The 19,929-nt window shown below is 41.7% G+C and overlaps 1 protein-coding gene and 1 long non-coding RNA gene across 2 annotated transcripts; both read left to right on the top strand.

The window, feature by feature from the left end:
* Positions 1–4,648: 4,648 nt before the first annotated feature.
* LOC108120696 (uncharacterized) lies at positions 4,649–5,837 on the top strand. Its single transcript, XR_011442851.1, has 2 exons — positions 4,649–5,136; positions 5,200–5,837. It is a non-coding gene; the product is annotated as an uncharacterized lncRNA (long non-coding RNA).
* A 5,188-nt stretch (positions 5,838–11,025) lies between these two features.
* Muc68Ca (Mucin 68Ca) lies at positions 11,026–19,628 on the top strand. Its single transcript, XM_017234380.3, has one exon. The coding sequence runs from the start codon at positions 11,035–11,037 to the stop codon at positions 19,600–19,602; it is 8,568 nt and encodes a 2,855-aa protein (XP_017089869.2). The 5' UTR covers positions 11,026–11,034; the 3' UTR covers positions 19,603–19,628.
* The last annotated feature ends 301 nt before the right edge of the window (positions 19,629–19,929 follow it).

The raw sequence follows: 19,929 nt of genomic DNA, 5'->3' as shown, positions 1-19,929 counted from the left end.
CTTAAATATCGTTTTCAAAATTTTCGAATTTTTTCCAAGGTGCTCCCCTATAAAATTGTGTGTTTTTCTCATTTCTCCACTTTTGCCCCTTCTGATGGCCATAGCTCTGCCAATTTGTATCCGATCAGGAAACAAAGTACCATTCAGTAATCGGCGAATCCAGAAGCGACTTTCCTCATTCAAAACATTGCTTGAATATCGTTTTCAAAATTTTCGAATTTTTTCCAAGGTGCTCCCCTATAAAATTGTGTGTTTTTCTCATTTCTCCACTTTTGCCCCTTCTGATGGCCATAGCTCTCCCAATTTGTATCCGATCAGGAAACAAAGTACCATTCAGTAATCGGCGAATCCAGAAGCGACTTTCCTCATTCAAAATATTGCTTAAATATCGTTTTCAAAATTTTCGAATTTTTTCCAAGGTGCTCCCCTATAAAATTGTGTGTTTTTCTCATTTCTCCACTTTTGCCCCTTCTGATGACCATAGCTCTGCCAATTTGTATCCGATCAGGAAACAAAGTACCATTCAGTAATCGGCGAATCCAGAAGCGACTTTCCTCATTCAAAACATTGCTTAAATATCGTTTTCAAAATTTTCGAATTTTTTCCAAGGTGCTCCCCTATAAAATTGTGTGTTTTTCTCATTTCTCCACTTTTGCTCCATCTGATGACCATAGCTCTTCCAATTTTTATCCAATCAGGAAACAAAGTACCATTCAGTAATCAGCGAACCCAGAAGCGACTTTCCTCATTCAAAATATTGCTTAAATATCGTTTTCAAAATTTTCCAAATTTTTTCCAAGGTGCTTCCCTATAAAATTGTGTGTTTTTCTCATTTCTCCACTTTTGCCCCTTCTGATGGCCATAGCTCTGCCACTTTGTATCCGATCAGGAAACAAAGTACCATTCAGTAATCAGCGAACCCAGAAGCGACTTTCCTAATTCAAAACATTGCTTGAATATCGTTTTCAAAATTTTCGAATTTTTTCCAAGGTGCTCCCCTATAAAATTGTGTGTTTTTCTCATTTCTCCACTTTTGCCCCTTCTGATGGCCATAGCTCTCCCAATTTGTATCCGATCAGGAAACAAAGTACCATTCAGTAATCGGCGAATCCAGAAGCGACTTTCCTCATTCAAAATATTGCTTAAATATCGTTTTCAAAATTTTCGAATTTTTTCCAAGGTGCTCCCCTATAAAATTGTGTGTTTTTCTCATTTCTCCACTTTTGCCCCTTCTGATGGCCATAGCTCTCCCAATTTGTATCCGATCAGGAAACAAAGTACCATTCAGTAATCAGCAAACCCAGAAGCGACTTTCCTAATTCAAAACATTGCTTGAATATCGTTTTCAAAATTTTCGAATTTTTTCCAAGGTGCTCCCCTATAAAATTGTGTGTTTTTCTCATTTCTCCACTTTTGCCCCTTCTGATGGCCATAGCTCTCCCAATTTGTATCCGATCAGGAAACAAAGTACCATTCAGTAATCGGCGAATCCAGAAGCGACTTTCCTCATTCAAAACATTGCTTGAATATCGTTTTCAAAATTTTCGAATTTTTTCCAAGGTGCTCCCCTATAAAATTGTGTGTTTTTCTCATTTCTCCACTTTTGCCCCTTCTGATGGCCATAGCTCTGCCAATTTGTATCCGATCAGGAAACAAAGTACCATTCAGTAATCAGCGAACCCAGAAGCGACTTTCCTAATTCAAAACATTGCTTGAATATCGTTTTCAAAATTTTCGAATTTTTTCCAAGGTGCTCCCCTATAAAATTGTGTGTTTTTCTCATTTCTCCACTTTTGCCCCTTCTGATGGCCATAGCTCTCCCAATTTGTATCCGATCAGGAAACAAAGTACCATTCAGTAATCGGCGAATCCAGAAGCGACTTTCCTCATTCAAAATATTGCTTAAATATCGTTTTCAAAATTTTCGAATTTTTTCCAAGGTGCTCCCCTATAAAATTGTGTGTTTTTCTCATTTCTCCACTTTTGCCCCTTCTGATGGCCATAGCTCTCCCAATTTGTATCCGATCAGGAAACAAAGTACCATTCAGTAATCAGCAAACCCAGAAGCGACTTTCCTAATTCAAAACATTGCTTGAATATCGTTTTCAAAATTTTCGAATTTTTTCCAAGGTGCTCCCCTATAAAATTGTGTGTTTTTCTCATTTCTCCACTTTTGCCCCTTCTGATGGCCATAGCTCTCCCAATTTGTATCCGATCAGGAAACAAAGTACCATTCAGTAATCGGCGAATCCAGAAGCGACTTTCCTCATTCAAAATATTGCTTAAATATCGTTTTCAAAATTTTCGAATTTTTTCCAAGGTGCTCCCCTATAAAATTGTGTGTTTTTCTCATTTCTCCACTTTTGCCCCTTCTGATGGCCATAGCTCTCCCAATTTGTATCCGATCAGGAAACAAAGTACCATTCAGTAATCGGCGAATCCAGAAGCGACTTTCCTAATTCAAAACATTGCTTGAATATCGTTTTCAAAATTTTCGAATTTTTTCCAAGGTGCTCCCCTATAAAATTGTGTGTTTTTCTCATTTCTCCACTTTTGCCCCTTCTGATGGCCATAGCTCTCCCAATTTGTATCCGATCAGGAAACAAAGTACCATTCAGTAATCGGCGAATCCAGAAGCGACTTTCCTCATTCAAAATATTGCTTGAATATCGTTTTCAAAATTTTCGAATTTTTTCCAAGGTGCTCCCCTATAAAATTGTGTGTTTTTCTCATTTCTCCACTTTTGCCCCTTCTGATGACCTCTGCTCTCCATAGCTCTCCCAATTTGTATCCGATCAGGAAACAAAGTACCATTCAGTAATCGGCGAATCCAGAAGCGACTTTCCTCATTCAAAATATTGCTTAAATATCGTTTTCAAAATTTTCGAATTTTTTCCAAGGTGCTCCCCTATAAAATTGTGTGTTTTTCTCATTTCTCCACTTTTGCCCCTTCTGATGGCCATAGCTCTCCCAATTTGTATCCGATCAGGAAACAAAGTACCATTCAGTAATCGGCGAATCCAGAAGCGACTTTCCTAATTCAAAACATTGCTTGAATATCGTTTTCAAAATTTTCGAATTTTTTCCAAGGTGCTCCCCTATAAAATTGTGTGTTTTTCTCATTTCTCCACTTTTGCCCCTTCTGATGGCCATAGCTCTCCCAATTTGTATCCGATCAGGAAACAAAGTACCATTCAGTAATCGGCGAATCCAGAAGCGACTTTCCTCATTCAAAATATTGCTTAAATATCGTTTTCAAAATTTTCGAATTTTTTCCAAGGTGCTCCCCTATAAAATTGTGTGTTTTTCTCATTTCTCCACTTTTGCCCCTTCTGATGGCCATAGCTCTGCCAATTTGTATCCGATCAGGAAACAAAGTACCATTCAGTAATCGGCGAATCCAGAAGCGACTTTCCTCATTCAAAACATTGCTTAAATATCGTTTTCAAAATTTTCGAATTTTTTCCAAGGTGCTCCCCTATAAAATTGTGTGTTTTTCTCATTTCTCCACTTTTGCCCCTTCTGATGGCCATAGCTCTCCCAATTTGTATCCGATCAGGAAACAAAGTACCATTCAGTAATCGGCGAATCCAGAAGCGACTTTCCTCATTCAAAATATTGCTTAAATATCGTTTTCAAAATTTTCGAATTTTTTCCAAGGTGCTCCCCTATAAAATTGTGTGTTTTTCTCATTTCTCCACTTTTGCTCCATCTGATGACCATAGCTCTTCCAATTTTTATCCAATCAGGAAACAAAGTACCATTCAGTAATCAGCGAACCCAGAAGCGACTTTCCTCATTCAAAATATTGCTTAAATATCGTTTTCAAAATTTTCCAAATTTTTTCCAAGGTGCTTCCCTATAAAATTGTGTGTTTTTCTCATTTCTCCACTTTTGCCCCTTCTGATGGCCATAGCTCTGCCACTTTGTATCCGATCAGGAAACAAAGTACCATTCAGTAATCAGCAAACCCAGAAGCGACTTTCCTCATTCAAATCATTGCTTTAATATAGTTTTTGTTTTTTTCGAATTTTTTCGTAGTGGTACCCCTATAAAATTGTGGGTTTTTTCAATGTCCCCATTTTTGCCCCCTCCGATAGCCATAGCTCTGCCAATTTGTATCCGATCGGGATATAAAGTACCATTTTGCAATCAGCGAACCCGGAAGCGACTTTCCTCATTCAAAACATTGCTTTAATATAGATTTTGAATTTTTCGAATTTTTTCCTAGGGGTACCCTGATAAAATTGTGGTTTTAGAGCAGTGGGGGGCAAAACTAACACATGTTTAAAATTTGAGTGTGTTCGTAGCAGAGAAAAACAATGAGAGCAGCGAGTTCACTGAGCGAAAAAAACGTATTTTTTTATTTCATTTTTCGTTAATTCAAAAGTTGGAATGGGCACTAAAATTGAGTATTTTAAATTAAAAAAAATCTTTGCTAGCAACATTTCTTAAACAAATTAAAAACTACGCTTCCCTATCTATATTCTCCATGAAGAAAACTTTTTCCAACCCAATTTCTAAACAAAATTTTTCTCAGTGGAAACATTTTGATTTTGAAGTTTGGGCTGTCAAATGAGTCTAAATGAGAGAGCTTCTTAAAAAAATTTAGAGTGCTCACACTGTCAGTGTGCCGGCAGCGCTGCGGTAGAATTTCCTACCCTATACACGCGTGCTATGTAAAATGAGAGTTTGCCCACCACTGTTTTAGAGCCATAGCTCTGCCAATTTGTATCCGATCGTGAAATAAAGTACCATTTAGTAATAAGCGATCTTAGACATTGCTCATTGAAAGCATGATTTTACTTAATTTAAAATTGTAATTTATTTCAAGACAATCGTCTAAGTGGTGATTTAAAAAATTAATCTGATTATCTTAAAACAGCAGTTTCTTGGAAAAAACCCCCTAATGTCAAAAACTTTGCCTTTTGACTTTGTTTTTATTATTTATTAATTTTATTTGATAACAACAGACGACAAAAATTGTATAAATACACAGATATGTTCGACTTTTGATTATTATTTTTCGTTGCTCTCTACGGTGTATTTCATTTCAATACAAAAATGATTGCAAAAATTTCGTGTTTAATATTATTGGCCAGCGTTGCAGAATTTAGAGCGACTCCGACTAATCAGGTAATATTTTCATTAGGATAATATTTTCGAGTTCATTTTCTTTTGACCCAAATAATATTTTAGATAAATTCTGTACGAAGCAAACGATCCGGCGGTTATAAAGTGACTATTTACAATGACAATCGCATTTCGGATGGTCAGGGTTTTGTACACACGTGGCTGGTAATTGAAAATGGAAATAGGAAAACTACATTTAGCTTTTCATCTGGCGGCCGTTGCGGCCGTTCTTCAGCCTCCGAAATGGGGGACAGAGGTTATTCCGATAAGCTTGAATATAATGTTTCTAAAAGTCAATACGACAACATGATTACCGAAATCGAGAAGTTTTACGATTCGTGCCCAGGATATAGGCTTTTAGGGGATCTTGGAAAATATAATTGTGTTTCTTCTGCCAATCGTATATTATCTGCCGGAGGAATCGGGGATTTCTCTGGATGTAAGACCCCAATGGACGTGCAGAATCAAATACGCAAAGACTTCAACTACAGAGCTGAAAGACATTGGGCTCCAAACTATTATTGGATAACGAATTAAAAATCACTTTATAATTTCCTTTAGCCTATCTTTACTAACTTTCAATTTTGGTTTTCCTTCTTTTTGTTTCGTGATTTCTTTTTGCGGTAATAAATAAATTGTTGTTGTTTGTAGAAAAATATATAATTAAAAATTAATAAAACATGGAAGCCATATATATAACTTAATCACGATTTGTGTAATTTTCGTTATATTTTTTGGGTAAAAATCCAGCTTTCGAGTCAGACTTGCCACCAAACCACAATCCTACATGAAACATGAACATAATATATGTACACTCAAACATTAACGTAGATGAAAATTATTGACCAACAAACAAACAAGAATAAACCAAAAACATGGAATTTATATTGTTTCATTCTCCACAATTGGGACTCGTGTCAAAATTCGGCTAATGCACCACTGACGTATAACTCTGCCACGAGCTCCCGATTTACGTAAAGTTTTTTCTAATTTTTCCACTTTTGCCCCTTCTGACAGCCATCAGGAAACAAAGTACCATTCAGTAACCAGCGAACTCAGAAGCGACTTTTCTCATTCAAAACATTGCTTAAACATCGTTTTCAAAAGTTTCGAATTTTTTCCAAGGGGCTCCCCTATACAATTGTGGGTTTTCTGATTTCCCCACTTTTGCCCCTTCCGATGGCCATGGCTCTGGTAATTTGTATCCGATCGGGATATAAAGTACCATTTTGCAATCAGCGAACCTAGAAGCGACTTTCCTCATTCAAAAACATTCCTAAAATATAGCTTTTGAATTTTTCGAATTTTTTTCCATGGGGTCCCCTATAAAATTGTGGGTTTTTACGATGTCCCCACTTTTGCCCGCTCCGATGACCAAAGCTCTGCTAATTTGTATCTGATCGGGAAATAAAGTACCATTTTGCAATCAGCGAACCCAGAAGCGACTTTCCTCACTGAAAACTTGAGGACTTGACAAAAACTTACTTCATTTAAAATAGTAATTTTATTCAAGACGTTCGTCGTTTCTAGGAAAAAAAATCTCCAATTGTCAAGAACCTTGCCTTTGTTGAACTATTGTTAATTGAACTATTGTATTAATTTAACACTCAATTCACGATCTCTATTAATCCTCCTAGTCTTAGAAAGTCAAAGAGAGACTCTTATTTGCAGACAATGAAAAACCTTCGACAGTTTGCAAGCTCGGGATAACAGACGACAAAAATTGTATAAATACACAGATATCTGCGACTTTTGATTATTATTTTTCGTCGATCTCTAGAGTGTATCATTTCAATTCATTTCAATATAAAAATGATTTTAAAAATTGCTTGTTTAATGTTATTAACTAGCGTTGCAGAATTTAGAGCGACTCCGACTAACCAGGTAATATTTTTGTTAGGATAATTTATTCGAGTTAATTTTCTTTAGACCCAAATAATATTTTAGACAAATTCTGTACGAAGCAAACAATCCGGCGGTTATAAAGTGACTGTTTACAATGACAATCGCCTTATGGATGGCCAGGGTTTTGTACACACGTGGCTGGTAATTGCAAATGGAAATAGGAAAAATACTTTTAGCTTTTCATCTGGCAGCCTTTGCGGCCGGTCCACAGCCTTGGAAATGAAGAATAGAAGATATTCCGACAGGAAGGAATTTAAAGTTTCTAAAAGTCAATACGACAAAATGATTGCCGAAATAGGGAAGTTTTACAATTCGTGCCCAGGATATAGGCTATTAGGGGATCTTGGAAAATATAATTGTGTTTCTTCTGCCAATCGTATATTATCTGCCGGAGGAATCGAGGATTTCTCTGGATGTAAGACCCCAATGGACGTGCAGAATCAAATACGCAAAGACTTTAATTACAGACTATCAAATTATTGGGCTTACTATTATTGTTACTATCACTACTAACTATTATTGGATAACGACTTAACTTAACTAATTCCTTTAGCCAATCTTTTCTTATTATCAATTATCAAATAAATTGTTGTTTTTGTCGAAAAATATATAAATAGAAAATAATAAAAAATCTTGTAATTTTATGTTTACCCACAACCAATATACCCGTGCAGTTAAAACCGGATATATATCGCTAACATCGGATATAGTTGGCCGATCCTTATAAGAATATGATAACATAACCCAATTAATTATAATACAAAATCTAAAAAAAGTCCCAAACTTCTATCTTCAAAAATACGAAAGTTGGTATTTCTACCAAAACCCATTTCCGATCGTTCAGTTACATGGCAGCTATAGGATATAGTCGGCCGATCCTTATGAAATTTGGTGGGTCGGATCAACTGACCAAAAATAGAATCTGTACTAAGTTTCAACTTTCTATCTTCAAAAAAACGAAAGTTGGGTCATTTCCGATCGTTCAGTTATATGGCAGCTATAGGATGTCGTATTATTTTGCCAAAAATAGCGCTCATGTAAAATTTGAACTCTCTAACTCTAAAAACACCAAACTTATACCATTTCCGATCAATCAGTTATATGGCAGCTATAGGATATAGTCGGCCCATCCGGGCCGTTCCGACTTATATACTGCGTGCAAAGGAAAGAAGGGTGTGTGCAAAGTTTCAAGACGATAGCTTCAAAACTGAGAGACTAGTTCGCGTAGAAACGGACAGACAGACAGACAGACGGACAGACGGACAGACGGACAGACGGACATGCTCATATCAACTCAGGAGGTGATCCTGATCAAGAATATATATACTTTATAGGGTCGGAGATGTCTCCTTCACTGCGTTGCACACTTTTGACCAAAATTATAATACCCTCTGCAAGGGTATAAAAATAAACTATGTTAATATGCTCTCAAACATTAAAGTAGATGAAAATTATGAAACAAACAAACAAGAATAAACCAACAACATGGAATTTATATTGTTTCATTCTCCACAATTGGGACTCGTGTCAAAATTCGGCTAATGCACCACTGACGTATAACTCTGCCACGAGCTCCCGATTTACGTAAAGTTTTTTCTAATTTCTCCACTTTTGCCCCTTCTGACAGCCATCAGGAAACAAAGTACCATTCAGTAACCAGCGAACTCAGAAGCGACTTTTCTCATTCAAAACATTGCTTAAATATCTTTTTCAAAATTTTCGAATTTTTTCCAAGGGGCTCCCCTATAAAATTGTGGGTTTTCCGATTTCCCCACTTTTGCCCCTTCCGATGGCCATGGCTCTGGCAATTTGTATCCGATCGGGATATAAAGTACCATTCAGTAATCAGCGAACCCAAAAGCGACTTTCCTCATTCCAAAACATTCCTAAAATATAGCTTTTGAATTTTTCGAATTTTTTTCCATGGGGTCCCCTATAAAATTGTGGGTTTTTCCAATATCCCCACTTTTGACCCTTCCGATGGCCATAGCTCTGCCAATTTGCATCCGATCGGGATATAAAGTACCATTTTGCAATCAGCGAACCTAGAAGCGACTTTTTTCATTCAAAACATTGCTTTAATATAGTATTTAAATTTTTCGAATTTTTTTTGCCCTATAAAATTGTGGGTTTTTACGATGTCCCCACTTTTGCCCCCTCCGATGACCAAAGCTCTGCCAATTTGCATCCGATCGGGAAATAAAGTACCATTTTGCAATCAGCGAACCCAGAAGCGACTTTCCTCACTAAAAACTTGAGGACTTGACAAAAACTTACTTCATTTAAAATAGTAATTTTATTCAAGACGTTCGTCGTTTCTAGGAAAAAAAATCTGCAATTGTCAAGAACATTGCCTTTGTTGAACTATTGTTAATTGAACTATTGTATTAATTTAACACTCAATTCACGATCTCTATTAATCCTCCTAGTCTTAGAAAGTCAAAGAGAGACACTTATTTGCAGACAATGAAAAACCTTCGACAGTTTGCAAGCTCGGGATAACAGACGACAAAAATTGTATAAATACACAGATATCTGCGACTTTTGATTATTATTTTTCGTCGATCTCTAGAGTGTATTTCATTTCAATATAAAAATGATTTCAAAAATTGCTTGTTTAATATTATTAACTAGCGTTGCAGAATTAAGAGCGACCCCAACTAATCAGGTAATATTTTTGTTAGGATAATTTATTCGAGTTAAGTTTCCTTTGACCCAAATAATATTTTAGATAAATTCTGTACGAAGCAAACGATCCGGCGGTTATAAAGTGACTGTTTACAATGACAATCGCCTTACGGATGGCCAGGGTTTTATACACACGTGGCTGGTAATTGCAAATGGAAATAGGAAAAATACTTTTAGCTTTTCATCTGGCAGCCGTTGCGGCCGGTCCACAGCCTTGGAAATGAAGGACAGAGGTTATTCCGATAAGCTTGAATATAATGTTTCTAAAAGTCAATACGACAACATGATTGCCGAAATAGGGAAGTTTTACAATTCGTGCCCAGGATATAGGTTATTTGGGGATTGTGATAGATATAATTGTGTTACTTCTGCCAATCGTATACTATCTGCCGGAGGAATTGGTGAATTCTCTAGATGTAGGACCCCAATGGATGTGCAGAATCAAATACGCAAAGACTTTAATTACAGACTATCAAATTATTATAAAATTATCAAATTAAAAACCATTATTGGATAACGACTTAACTTAATTAATTCCTTTAGGCAATCTTTTCTTATTATCAATTTTGGGTTTTTTTCTTTTTGTTTCGTAATTTATCTTTGCAATAATAAATAAATTGTTGTTTTTGTCGAAAAATATATAAATAGAAAATAATAAAAAATCTTGTAATTTTATTTTTACCCACAACCAAAACTTAGGGGCAACGTTATCACTAGTTTGGTAATTTTCGCAATAATTTTGGGTAATAACCGAGAGTAGAGCTTCCGAGTCAGACTTGCCACCAAACCACAATCATACATAAAAAATTAAATAATATGCACTCAAACATTAAAGTTGATGAAAATTATTGACCAACAAACAAACAAGAATAAACCAAAAACATGGAATTTATATTGTTTCATTCTCCACAATTGGGACTCGTGTCAAAATTCGGCTAATGCACCACTGACGTATGTATATGATAACTCTGCCACGAGCTCCCGATTTACGTAAAGTCTGTGTATCTAACAAGTGTTTAATCCGAGCTAGGAGCAAATATTTTGCACAGTTGTTTCTTAAATAGAAATGGAAAAGAGTTGTTTGTTTTCATATATACATAGTATAGTTCAGACAGTTTACTTACCTTTTGTCTTTTTCGGGGCAACAATTGAAGTACCAAATGTTTTAAACAATCAAAATTGGCAAGCCACACAAAAGCATCTACGCAAACAGCCCAAAAAAATAACAACCACCGATGCCCGGGTATAAAAGCGTCCAAAATTTCATATTTAGGCAACAGATCTACGTGATCCGGCTCATAGAGGATCATGCGTGTCTATTTCGTCGCGGTTTTGGCCGGTATCTTGGCTCTCGGAGCGGCCCAATCTCAATCTTCAACGGTTACGGCAGTGGCTACCCAGGATAAGCCCCAGTCCAGCCCGTGTTGTGAAAGTGTTAGACAAACTCTAATAGAAATAAGAAAGGATATCCGCCTGTGGCTGCTCGACAGGCTTTTTGGAAAACTGATTCTCTTGCATGACGGCGAACTGCTAGGAAATCCCAACTATGTGAACTGTGCAAACGGAAAAAATCAGGCTCAGCTAACCGACGAGAGCTCGACTATCTTCGATCAACTGGATAACCATAACAGTCCTTCTACTACTTCGGAAGGCCCCGAAATACTAAACGATGGTCTGCCCAGTCAGACATCCACGAAAACCTCTACAGACGAAGAACAATCCACAACCTCTTCTGATCCCTTTGTTGAAGAATCTCAAGAAGGCTCCTCACATGGAAATGGAAGCTCTACCCAGTCATCCACCACCACAACTACAACCACAACTGCTTCGGATGAGGGACAATCAACTACCTCTTCTGATCCCGTTGTTGAGGTGACTTCGGGCAGCTCCTCCGATGGAAATGGCAGCTCCAGCCAGTCATCCACCACCACAACAACAACCACAACTGCTTCGGATGAAGGACAATCAACTACCTCTTCTGATCCCGATGTTGAAGTATCCTCGGGCACCTCCTCTGATGGAAATGGCAACTCCAGCCAGTCATCCACCACCACAACAACAACCACAACTGCTTCGGATGAGGGACAATCAACTACCTCTTCTGATCCCGTTGTTGAGGTGACTTCGGGCACCTCCTCTGATGGAAATGGCAACTCTACCCAGTCATCCACCACCACAACAACAACCACAACTGCTTCGGATGAAGGACAATCAACTACCTCTTCTGATCCCGTTGTTGAAGTATCCTCGGGCACCTCCTCCGATGGAAATGGCAACTCCAGTAAGTCATCCACCACCACAACAACAACCACAACTGCTTCGGATGAAGGACAATCAACTACCTCTTCTGATCCCGATGTTGAGGTGACTTCGGGCAGCTCCTCCGATGGAAATGGCAGCTCCAGCCAGTCATCCACCACTACAACAACAACCACAACTGCTTCGGATGAGGGACAATCAACTACCTCTTCTGATCCCGTAGTTGAAGTATCCTCGGGCACCTCCTCCGATGGAAATGGCAACTCCAGCCAGTCATCCACCACCACAACAACAACCACAACTGCTTCGGATGAGGGACAATCAACTACCTCTTCTGATCCCGTTGTTGAGGTGACTTCGGGCACCTCCTCTGATGGAAATGGCAACTCTACCCAGTCATCCACCACCACAACAACAACCACAACTGCTTCGGATGAAGGACAATCAACTACCTCTTCTGATCCCGTTGTTGAGGTGACTTCGGGCACCTCCTCTGATGGAAATGGCAACTCTACCCAGTCATCCACCACCACAACAACAACCACAACTGCTTCGGATGAAGGACAATCAACTACCTCTTCTGATCCCGATGTTGAGGTGACTTCGGGCAGCTCCTCCGATGGAAATGGCAGCTCCAGCCAGTCATCCACCACCACAACAACAACCACAACTGCTTCGGATGAAGGACAATCAACTACCTCTTCTGATCCCGTTGTTGAAGTATCCTCGGGCACCTCCTCCGATGGAAATGGCAACTCCAGTAAGTCATCCACCACCACAACAACAACCACAACTGCTTCGGATGAAGGACAATCAACTACCTCTTCTGATCCCGTTGTTGAGGTGACTTCGGGCACCTCCTTCGATGGAAATGGCAACTCCAGCCAGTCATCCACCACCACAACAACAACCACAACTGCTTCGGATGAGGGACAATCAACTACCTCTTCTGATCCCGTTGTTGAGGTGACTTCGGGCACCTGCTCTGATGGAAATGGCAACTCTACCCAGTCATCCACCACCACAACAACAACCACAACTGCTTCGGATGAAGGACAATCAACTACCTCTTCTGATCCCGTTGTTGAAGTATCCTCGGGCACCTCCTCCGATGGAAATGGCAACTCCAGTAAGTCATCCACCACCACAACAACAACCACAACTGCTTCGGATGAAGGACAATCAACTACCTCTTCTGATCCCGATGTTGAGGTGACTTCGGGCAGCTCCTCCGATGGAAATGGCAGCTCCAGCCAGTCATCCACCACTACAACAACAACCACAACTGCTTCGGATGAGGGACAATCAACTACCTCTTCTGATCCCGTAGTTGAAGTATCCTCGGGCACCTCCTCCGATGGAAATGGCAACTCCAGCCAGTCATCCACCACCACAACAACAACCACAACTGCTTCGGATGAGGGACAATCAACTACCTCTTCTGATCCCGTTGTTGAGGTGACTTCGGGCACCTCCTCTGATGGAAATGGCAACTCTACCCAGTCATCCACCACCACAACAACAACCACAACTGCTTCGGATGAAGGACAATCAACTACCTCTTCTGATCCCGTTGTTGAGGTGACTTCGGGCACCTCCTCTGATGGAAATGGCAACTCTACCCAGTCATCCACCACCACAACAACAACCACAACTGCTTCGGATGAAGGACAATCAACTACCTCTTCTGATCCCGATGTTGAGGTGACTTCGGGCAGCTCCTCCGATGGAAATGGCAGCTCCAGTAAGTCATCCACCACCACAACAACAACCACAACTGCTTCGGATGAAGGACAATCAACTACCTCTTCTGATCCCGATGTTGAGGTGACTTCGGGCAGCTCCTCCGATGGAAATGGCAGCTCCAGTAAGTCATCCACCACCACAACAACAACCACAACTGCTTCGGATGAAGGACAATCAACTACCTCTTCTGATCCCGATGTTGAGGTGACTTCGGGCACCTCCTCCGATGGAAATGGCAGCTCCAGCCAGTCATCCACCACCACAACAACAACCACAACTGCTTCGGATGAAGGACAATCAACTACCTCTTCTGATCCCGTTGTTGAAGTATCCTCGGGCACCTCCTCCGATGGAAATGGCAACTCCAGTAAGTCATCCACCACCACAACAACAACCACAACTGCTTCGGATGAAGGACAATCAACTACCTCTTCTGATCCCGTTGTTGAGGTGACTTCGGGCACCTCCTCTGATGGAAATGGCAACTCTACCCAGTCATCCACCACCACAACAACAACCACAACTGCTTCGGATGAGGGACAATCAACTACCTCTTCTGATTCCGTTGTTGAGGTGACTTCGGGCAGCTCCTACGATGGAAATGGCAACTCCAGCCAGTCATCCACCACCACAACAACAACCACAACTGCTTCGGATGAAGGACAATCAACTACCTCTTCTGATCCCGTTGTTGAAGTATCCTCGGGCACCTCCTCCGATGGAAATGGCAACTCCAGTAAGTCATCCACCACCACAACAACAACCACAACTGCTTCGGATGAAGGACAATCAACTACCTCTTCTGATCCCGATGTTGAGGTGACTTCGGGCAGCTCCTCCGATGGAAATGGCAGCTCCAGCCAGTCATCCACCACTACAACAACAACCACAACTGCTTCGGATGAAGGACAATCAACTACCTCTTCTGATCCCGTTGTTGAAGTATCCTCGGGCACCTCCTCCGATGGAAATGGCAACTCCAGCCAGTCATCCACCACCACAACAACAACCACAACTGCTTCGGATGAGGGACAATCAACTACCTCTTCTGATCCCGTTGTTGAGGTGACTTCGGGCACCTCCTCTGATGGAAATGGCAACTCTACCCAGTCATCCACCACCACAACAACAACCACAACTGCTTCGGATGAAGGAAAATCAACTACCTCTTCTGATCCCGTTGTTGAAGTATCCTCGGGCACCTCCTCTGATGGAAATGGCAGCTCCAGCCAGTCATCCACCACCACAACAACAACCACAACTGCTTCGGATGAAGGAAAATCAACTACCTCTTCTGATCCCGTTGTTGAAGTATCCTCGGGCACCTCCTCCGATGGAAATGGCAACTCTACCCAGTCATCCACCACCACAACAACAACCACAACTGCTTCGGATGAGGGACAATCAACTACCTCTTCTGATCCCGTTGTTGAAGTATCCTCGGGCACCTCCTCCGATGGAAATGGCAACTCCAGCCAGTCATCCACCACTACAACAACAACCACAACTGCTTCGGATGAGGGACAATCAACTACCTCTTCTGATCCCGTTGTTGAAGTATCCTCGGGCACCTCCTCCGATGGAAATGGCAACTCCAGTAAGTCATCCACCACCACAATAACAACCACAACTGCTTCGGATGAAGGACAATCAACTACCTCTTCTGATCCCGTTGTTGAGGTGACTTCGGGCACCTCCTCTGATGGAAATGGCAACTCTACCCAGTCATCCACCACCACAACAACAACCACAACTGCTTCGGATGAGGGACAATCAACTACCTCTTCTGATTCCGTTGTTGAGGTGACTTCGGGCAGCTCCTACGATGGAAATGGCAACTCCAGCCAGTCATCCACCACCACAACAACAACCACAACTGCTTCGGATGAAGGACAATCAACTACCTCTTCTGATCCCGTTGTTGAGGTGACTTCGGGAACCTCCTTTGATGAAAATGGCAACTCTACCCAGTCATCCACCACCACAACAACAACCACAACTGCTTCGGATGAAGGACAATCAACTACCTCTTCTGATCCCGTTGTTGAAGTATCCTCGGGCACCTCCTCTGATGGAAATGGCAACTCTACCGAGTCATCCACCACCACAACAACAACCACAACTGCTTCGGATGAAGGACAATCAACTACCTCTTCTGATCCCGTTGTTGAAGTATCCTCGGGCACCTCCTCTGATGGAAATGGCAACTCTACCGAGTCATCCACCACCACAACAACAACCACAACTGCTTCGGATGAAGGACAATCAACTACCTCTTCTGATCCCGTTGTTGAAGTATCCTCGGGCACCTCCTCTGATGGAAATGGCAACTCTACCGAGTCATCCACCACCACAACAACAACCACAACTGCTTCGGATGAAGGACAATCAACTACCTCTTCTGAATCCGCTGTTGCGGTAACCCAGGGTAGCTCTTCAACTGCCAATGGAAGCTCGGGAAAAACGACGTCAACTTCCACTACAACCACAACCTCATCTTCTTCTGACGAAGTCGAACCTGTTTCTAAGGTAACTGTGGGGGGCTCTAAGAAAAGTTCCAAAAAAGTGAAGTCTTCGAAAACAACAAGTACAAGCAAGACCACTAAGGGAAGCAAATCGAATTCTTCAACCAAAGGAGGAAAGTCGACGACAACCACCACAAAAACCACAAAGACGTACACTTCCACCTCGAACGGAAGCTCCGTCCCTTCTTCTAGCCAAACTACAACGACCATAACAACTTCGAATGATGGTCAGACCACGGTTTCTGCTGATCCAGTTGTTGAAGTAACTCAGGGTACCTCTTCAACTGTTGATGGTGGTTCTTCAAGCTCGACCACTAAGGGAAGCAAATCGAATTCTTCAACCAAAGGAGGAAAGTCGACGACAACCACCACAAAAACCACAAAGACGTACACTTCCACCTCGAACGGAAGCTCTGTTCCTTCTAGTCAAACGACAACGACCATAACCACTTCTAATGATGGTCAGACCACGGTTTCTTCTGATCCTGTTGTTGAAGTAACTCAGGGTTCCTCTTCAACTGATGATGGAAGTTCTTCAAGCTCGACCACTAAGGGAAGCAAATCGAATTCTTCAACCAAAGGAGGAAAGTCGACGACAACCACCACAAAAACCACAAAGACGTACACTTCCACCTCGAACGGAAGCTCTGTTCCTTCTAGTCAAACGACAACGACCATAACCACTTCTAATGATGGTCAGACCACGGTTTCTTCTGATCCTGTTGTTGAAGTAACTCAGGGTTCCTCTTCAACTGATGATGGAAGTTCTTCAAGCTCGACCACTAAGGGAAGCAAATCGAATTCTTCAACCAAAGGAGGAAAGTCGACGACAACCACCACAAAAACCACAAAGACGTACACTTCCACCTCGAACGGAAGCTCTGTTCCTTCTAGTCAAACGACAACGACCATAACCACTTCTAATGATGGTCAGACCACGGTTTCTTCTGATCCTGTTGTTGAAGTAACTCAGGGTTCCTCTTCAACTGATGATGGAAGTTCTTCAAGCTCGACCACTAAGGGAAGCAAATCGAATTCTTCAACCAAAGGAGGAAAGTCGACGACAACCACCACAAAAACCACAAAGACGTACACTTCCACCTCGAACGGAAGCTCTGTTCCTTCTAGTCAAACGACAACGACCATAACCACTTCTAATGATGGTCAGACCACGGTTTCTTCTGATCCTGTTGTTGAAGTAACTCAGGGTTCCTCTTCAACTGATGATGGAAGTTCTTCAAGCTCGACCACTAAGGGAAGCAAATCGAATTCTTCAACCAAAGGAGGAAAGTCGACGACAACCACCACAAAAACCACAAAGACGTACACTTCCACCTCGAACGGAAGCTCCGTCCCTTCTTCTAGCCAAACTACAACGACCATAACAACTTCGAATGATGGTCAGACCACGGTTTCTGCTGATCCAGTTGTTGAAGTAACTCAGGGTACCTCTTCAACTGTTGATGGTGGTTCTTCAAGCTCGACCACTAAGGGAAGCAAATCGAATTCTTCAACCAAAGGAGGAAAGTCGACGACAACCACCACAAAAACCACAAAGACGTACACTTCCACCTCGAACGGAAGCTCTGTTCCTTCTAGTCAAACGACAACGACCATAACCACTTCTAATGATGGTCAGACCACGGTTTCTTCTGATCCAGTTGAAGAAACAACCTCTTCAACTGTTGATGGTGGTTCTTCAAGCTCGACCACTAAGGGAAGCAAATCGAATTCTTCAACCAAAGGAGGAAAGTCGACGACAACCACCACAAAAACCACAAAGACGTACACTTCCACCTCGAACGGAAGCTCTGTTCCTTCTAGTCAAACGACAACGACCATAACCACTTCTAATGATGGTCAGACCACGGTTTCTTCTGATCCTGTTGTTGAAGTAACTCAGGGTTCCTCTTCAACTGATGATGGAAGTTCTTCAAGCTCGACCACTAAGGGAAGCAAATCGAATTCTTCAACCAAAGGAGGAAAGTCGACGACAACCACCACAAAAACCACAAAGACGTACACTTCCACCTCGAACGGAAGCTCTGTTCCTTCTAGTCAAACGACAACGACCATAACCACTTCTAATGATGGTCAGACCACGGTTTCTTCTGATCCTGTTGTTGAAGTATCTCAGGGTACCTCTTCAACTGATGATGGAAGTTCTTCAAGCTCGACCACTAAGGGAAGCAAATTGAATTCTTCAACCAAAGGGGGAAAATCGACAACGACCACCACAAAAACCACAAAGACGTACACTTCCAGCTCAAACGGAAGCGCCATCCCTTCGACCAGTGAATCCACAACGACCATAACAACTTCGAATGATGGTCAGACCACGGTTTCATCTGATCCTGTTGTTGAAGTAACTCAGGGTAGCTCTTCAACTGACAATGGAAGCTCTGGAAAATCGTCCTCAACTTCGACAACAACGACAAGCACGACCTCCTCTGAAGGACAATCATCCATTTTGTCCGATCCTATTGTTAAAGAAACTCTGAGTGCCTCCGAGAGTAATGGAAAAACCGTCAAGTCTTCTAAGAGAACGACAACGACAAGCACGACAGGTGGAAGTAATAGTTCCAGTTCCCCATCCAAAGGTGGAAAATCAAGCTCAACGACAACGAAAACCACAAAAACATACTCTACGGATGCTTCAGTCGTCCCGAAATCAAATGGAAAATCTAGTTCCAGCTCCACTACAACAACTACAACTGTTACCTCGAGCTTTTCCTCGGCTCCCAAAACGGAAACCACATACTCCAGTTCCAGCTCATCTAACCCTGGCTCCAGGAACTCTTGGACCAAGCGGACGACATCCACAATCACCACAAATAGTGGTGGCGATAGGGGCATAAATGGAGCAGACTCATCTAGTTCCTGGTCGAAGCTGATCAAGGGATCCGCATCAGGGTCCTTGGAAGGTGGTGAGGCTAGCGGTAGTTTGTCTATTGTAGGTCCCGGTGGATCTGATGGCTCTCAGTCATGGTCCCAGCGATCAGCATTCTCCAGTGACGGCTCTCAGGGCCCATCAGGCATCCAAATCCGCTTTGGCCAAGACCAGAACAGCCAGGACGAGCAGTCGCAGGACACACAATCCTGGACAGGTAGGTCCGCCGGTGACAGTGAAATATCAGACGGTGCTGCCGCAATCGAAAACGGACAGAATATTGGAGTGTCGGCTGGCTCCGGCGAGGGAGGTGCCGTGGAAGGAGGATCCGTGAATGGACAGTATCCCTACTGGGGATGGGGCAACCGTTGGGTGGGCGTGGGTGCCAGGCCCAATTGGAGATATAGATGGAGTCCCTATAGAACCAGTTGGGGTGGCTGGAACAATCGTTATTAGAACTGGTCCATTGGATTGAGGGTTGAGCCCGCAATGATGGGGATTTGAGTTTGAACGATTGTAAAATATATGCATTTGAATATTATAAACTCGTTGTTTTTTTTTTGGCATATATTCATCTATTAGATGGTAAAGTATCAGATCATTTATGCAATCATTACACTTTTTATTAATTACTCAAACACCAGATTTCAAAAGATCGAGTTCCGCCATAAAATCAAAAATTTAAGAGAAGAAGTAAAACTTATTCTGCTTGCTTCGCAAAGACTTCAGAAGACCCTTCCAGGACCATTGCTCTTCCAAACAAGGAGCCTCGGATGAAGAGGG

This window comes from Drosophila bipectinata, chromosome 3L (genome assembly GCF_030179905.1).
Source record: "Drosophila bipectinata strain 14024-0381.07 chromosome 3L, DbipHiC1v2, whole genome shotgun sequence".
NCBI classification, from domain to species: Eukaryota; Metazoa; Arthropoda; class Insecta; order Diptera; family Drosophilidae; genus Drosophila; species Drosophila bipectinata.
The sequence above is the reverse complement of the archived record's forward strand: the minus strand, read 5'-3'. Positions and strand labels throughout refer to the sequence as shown.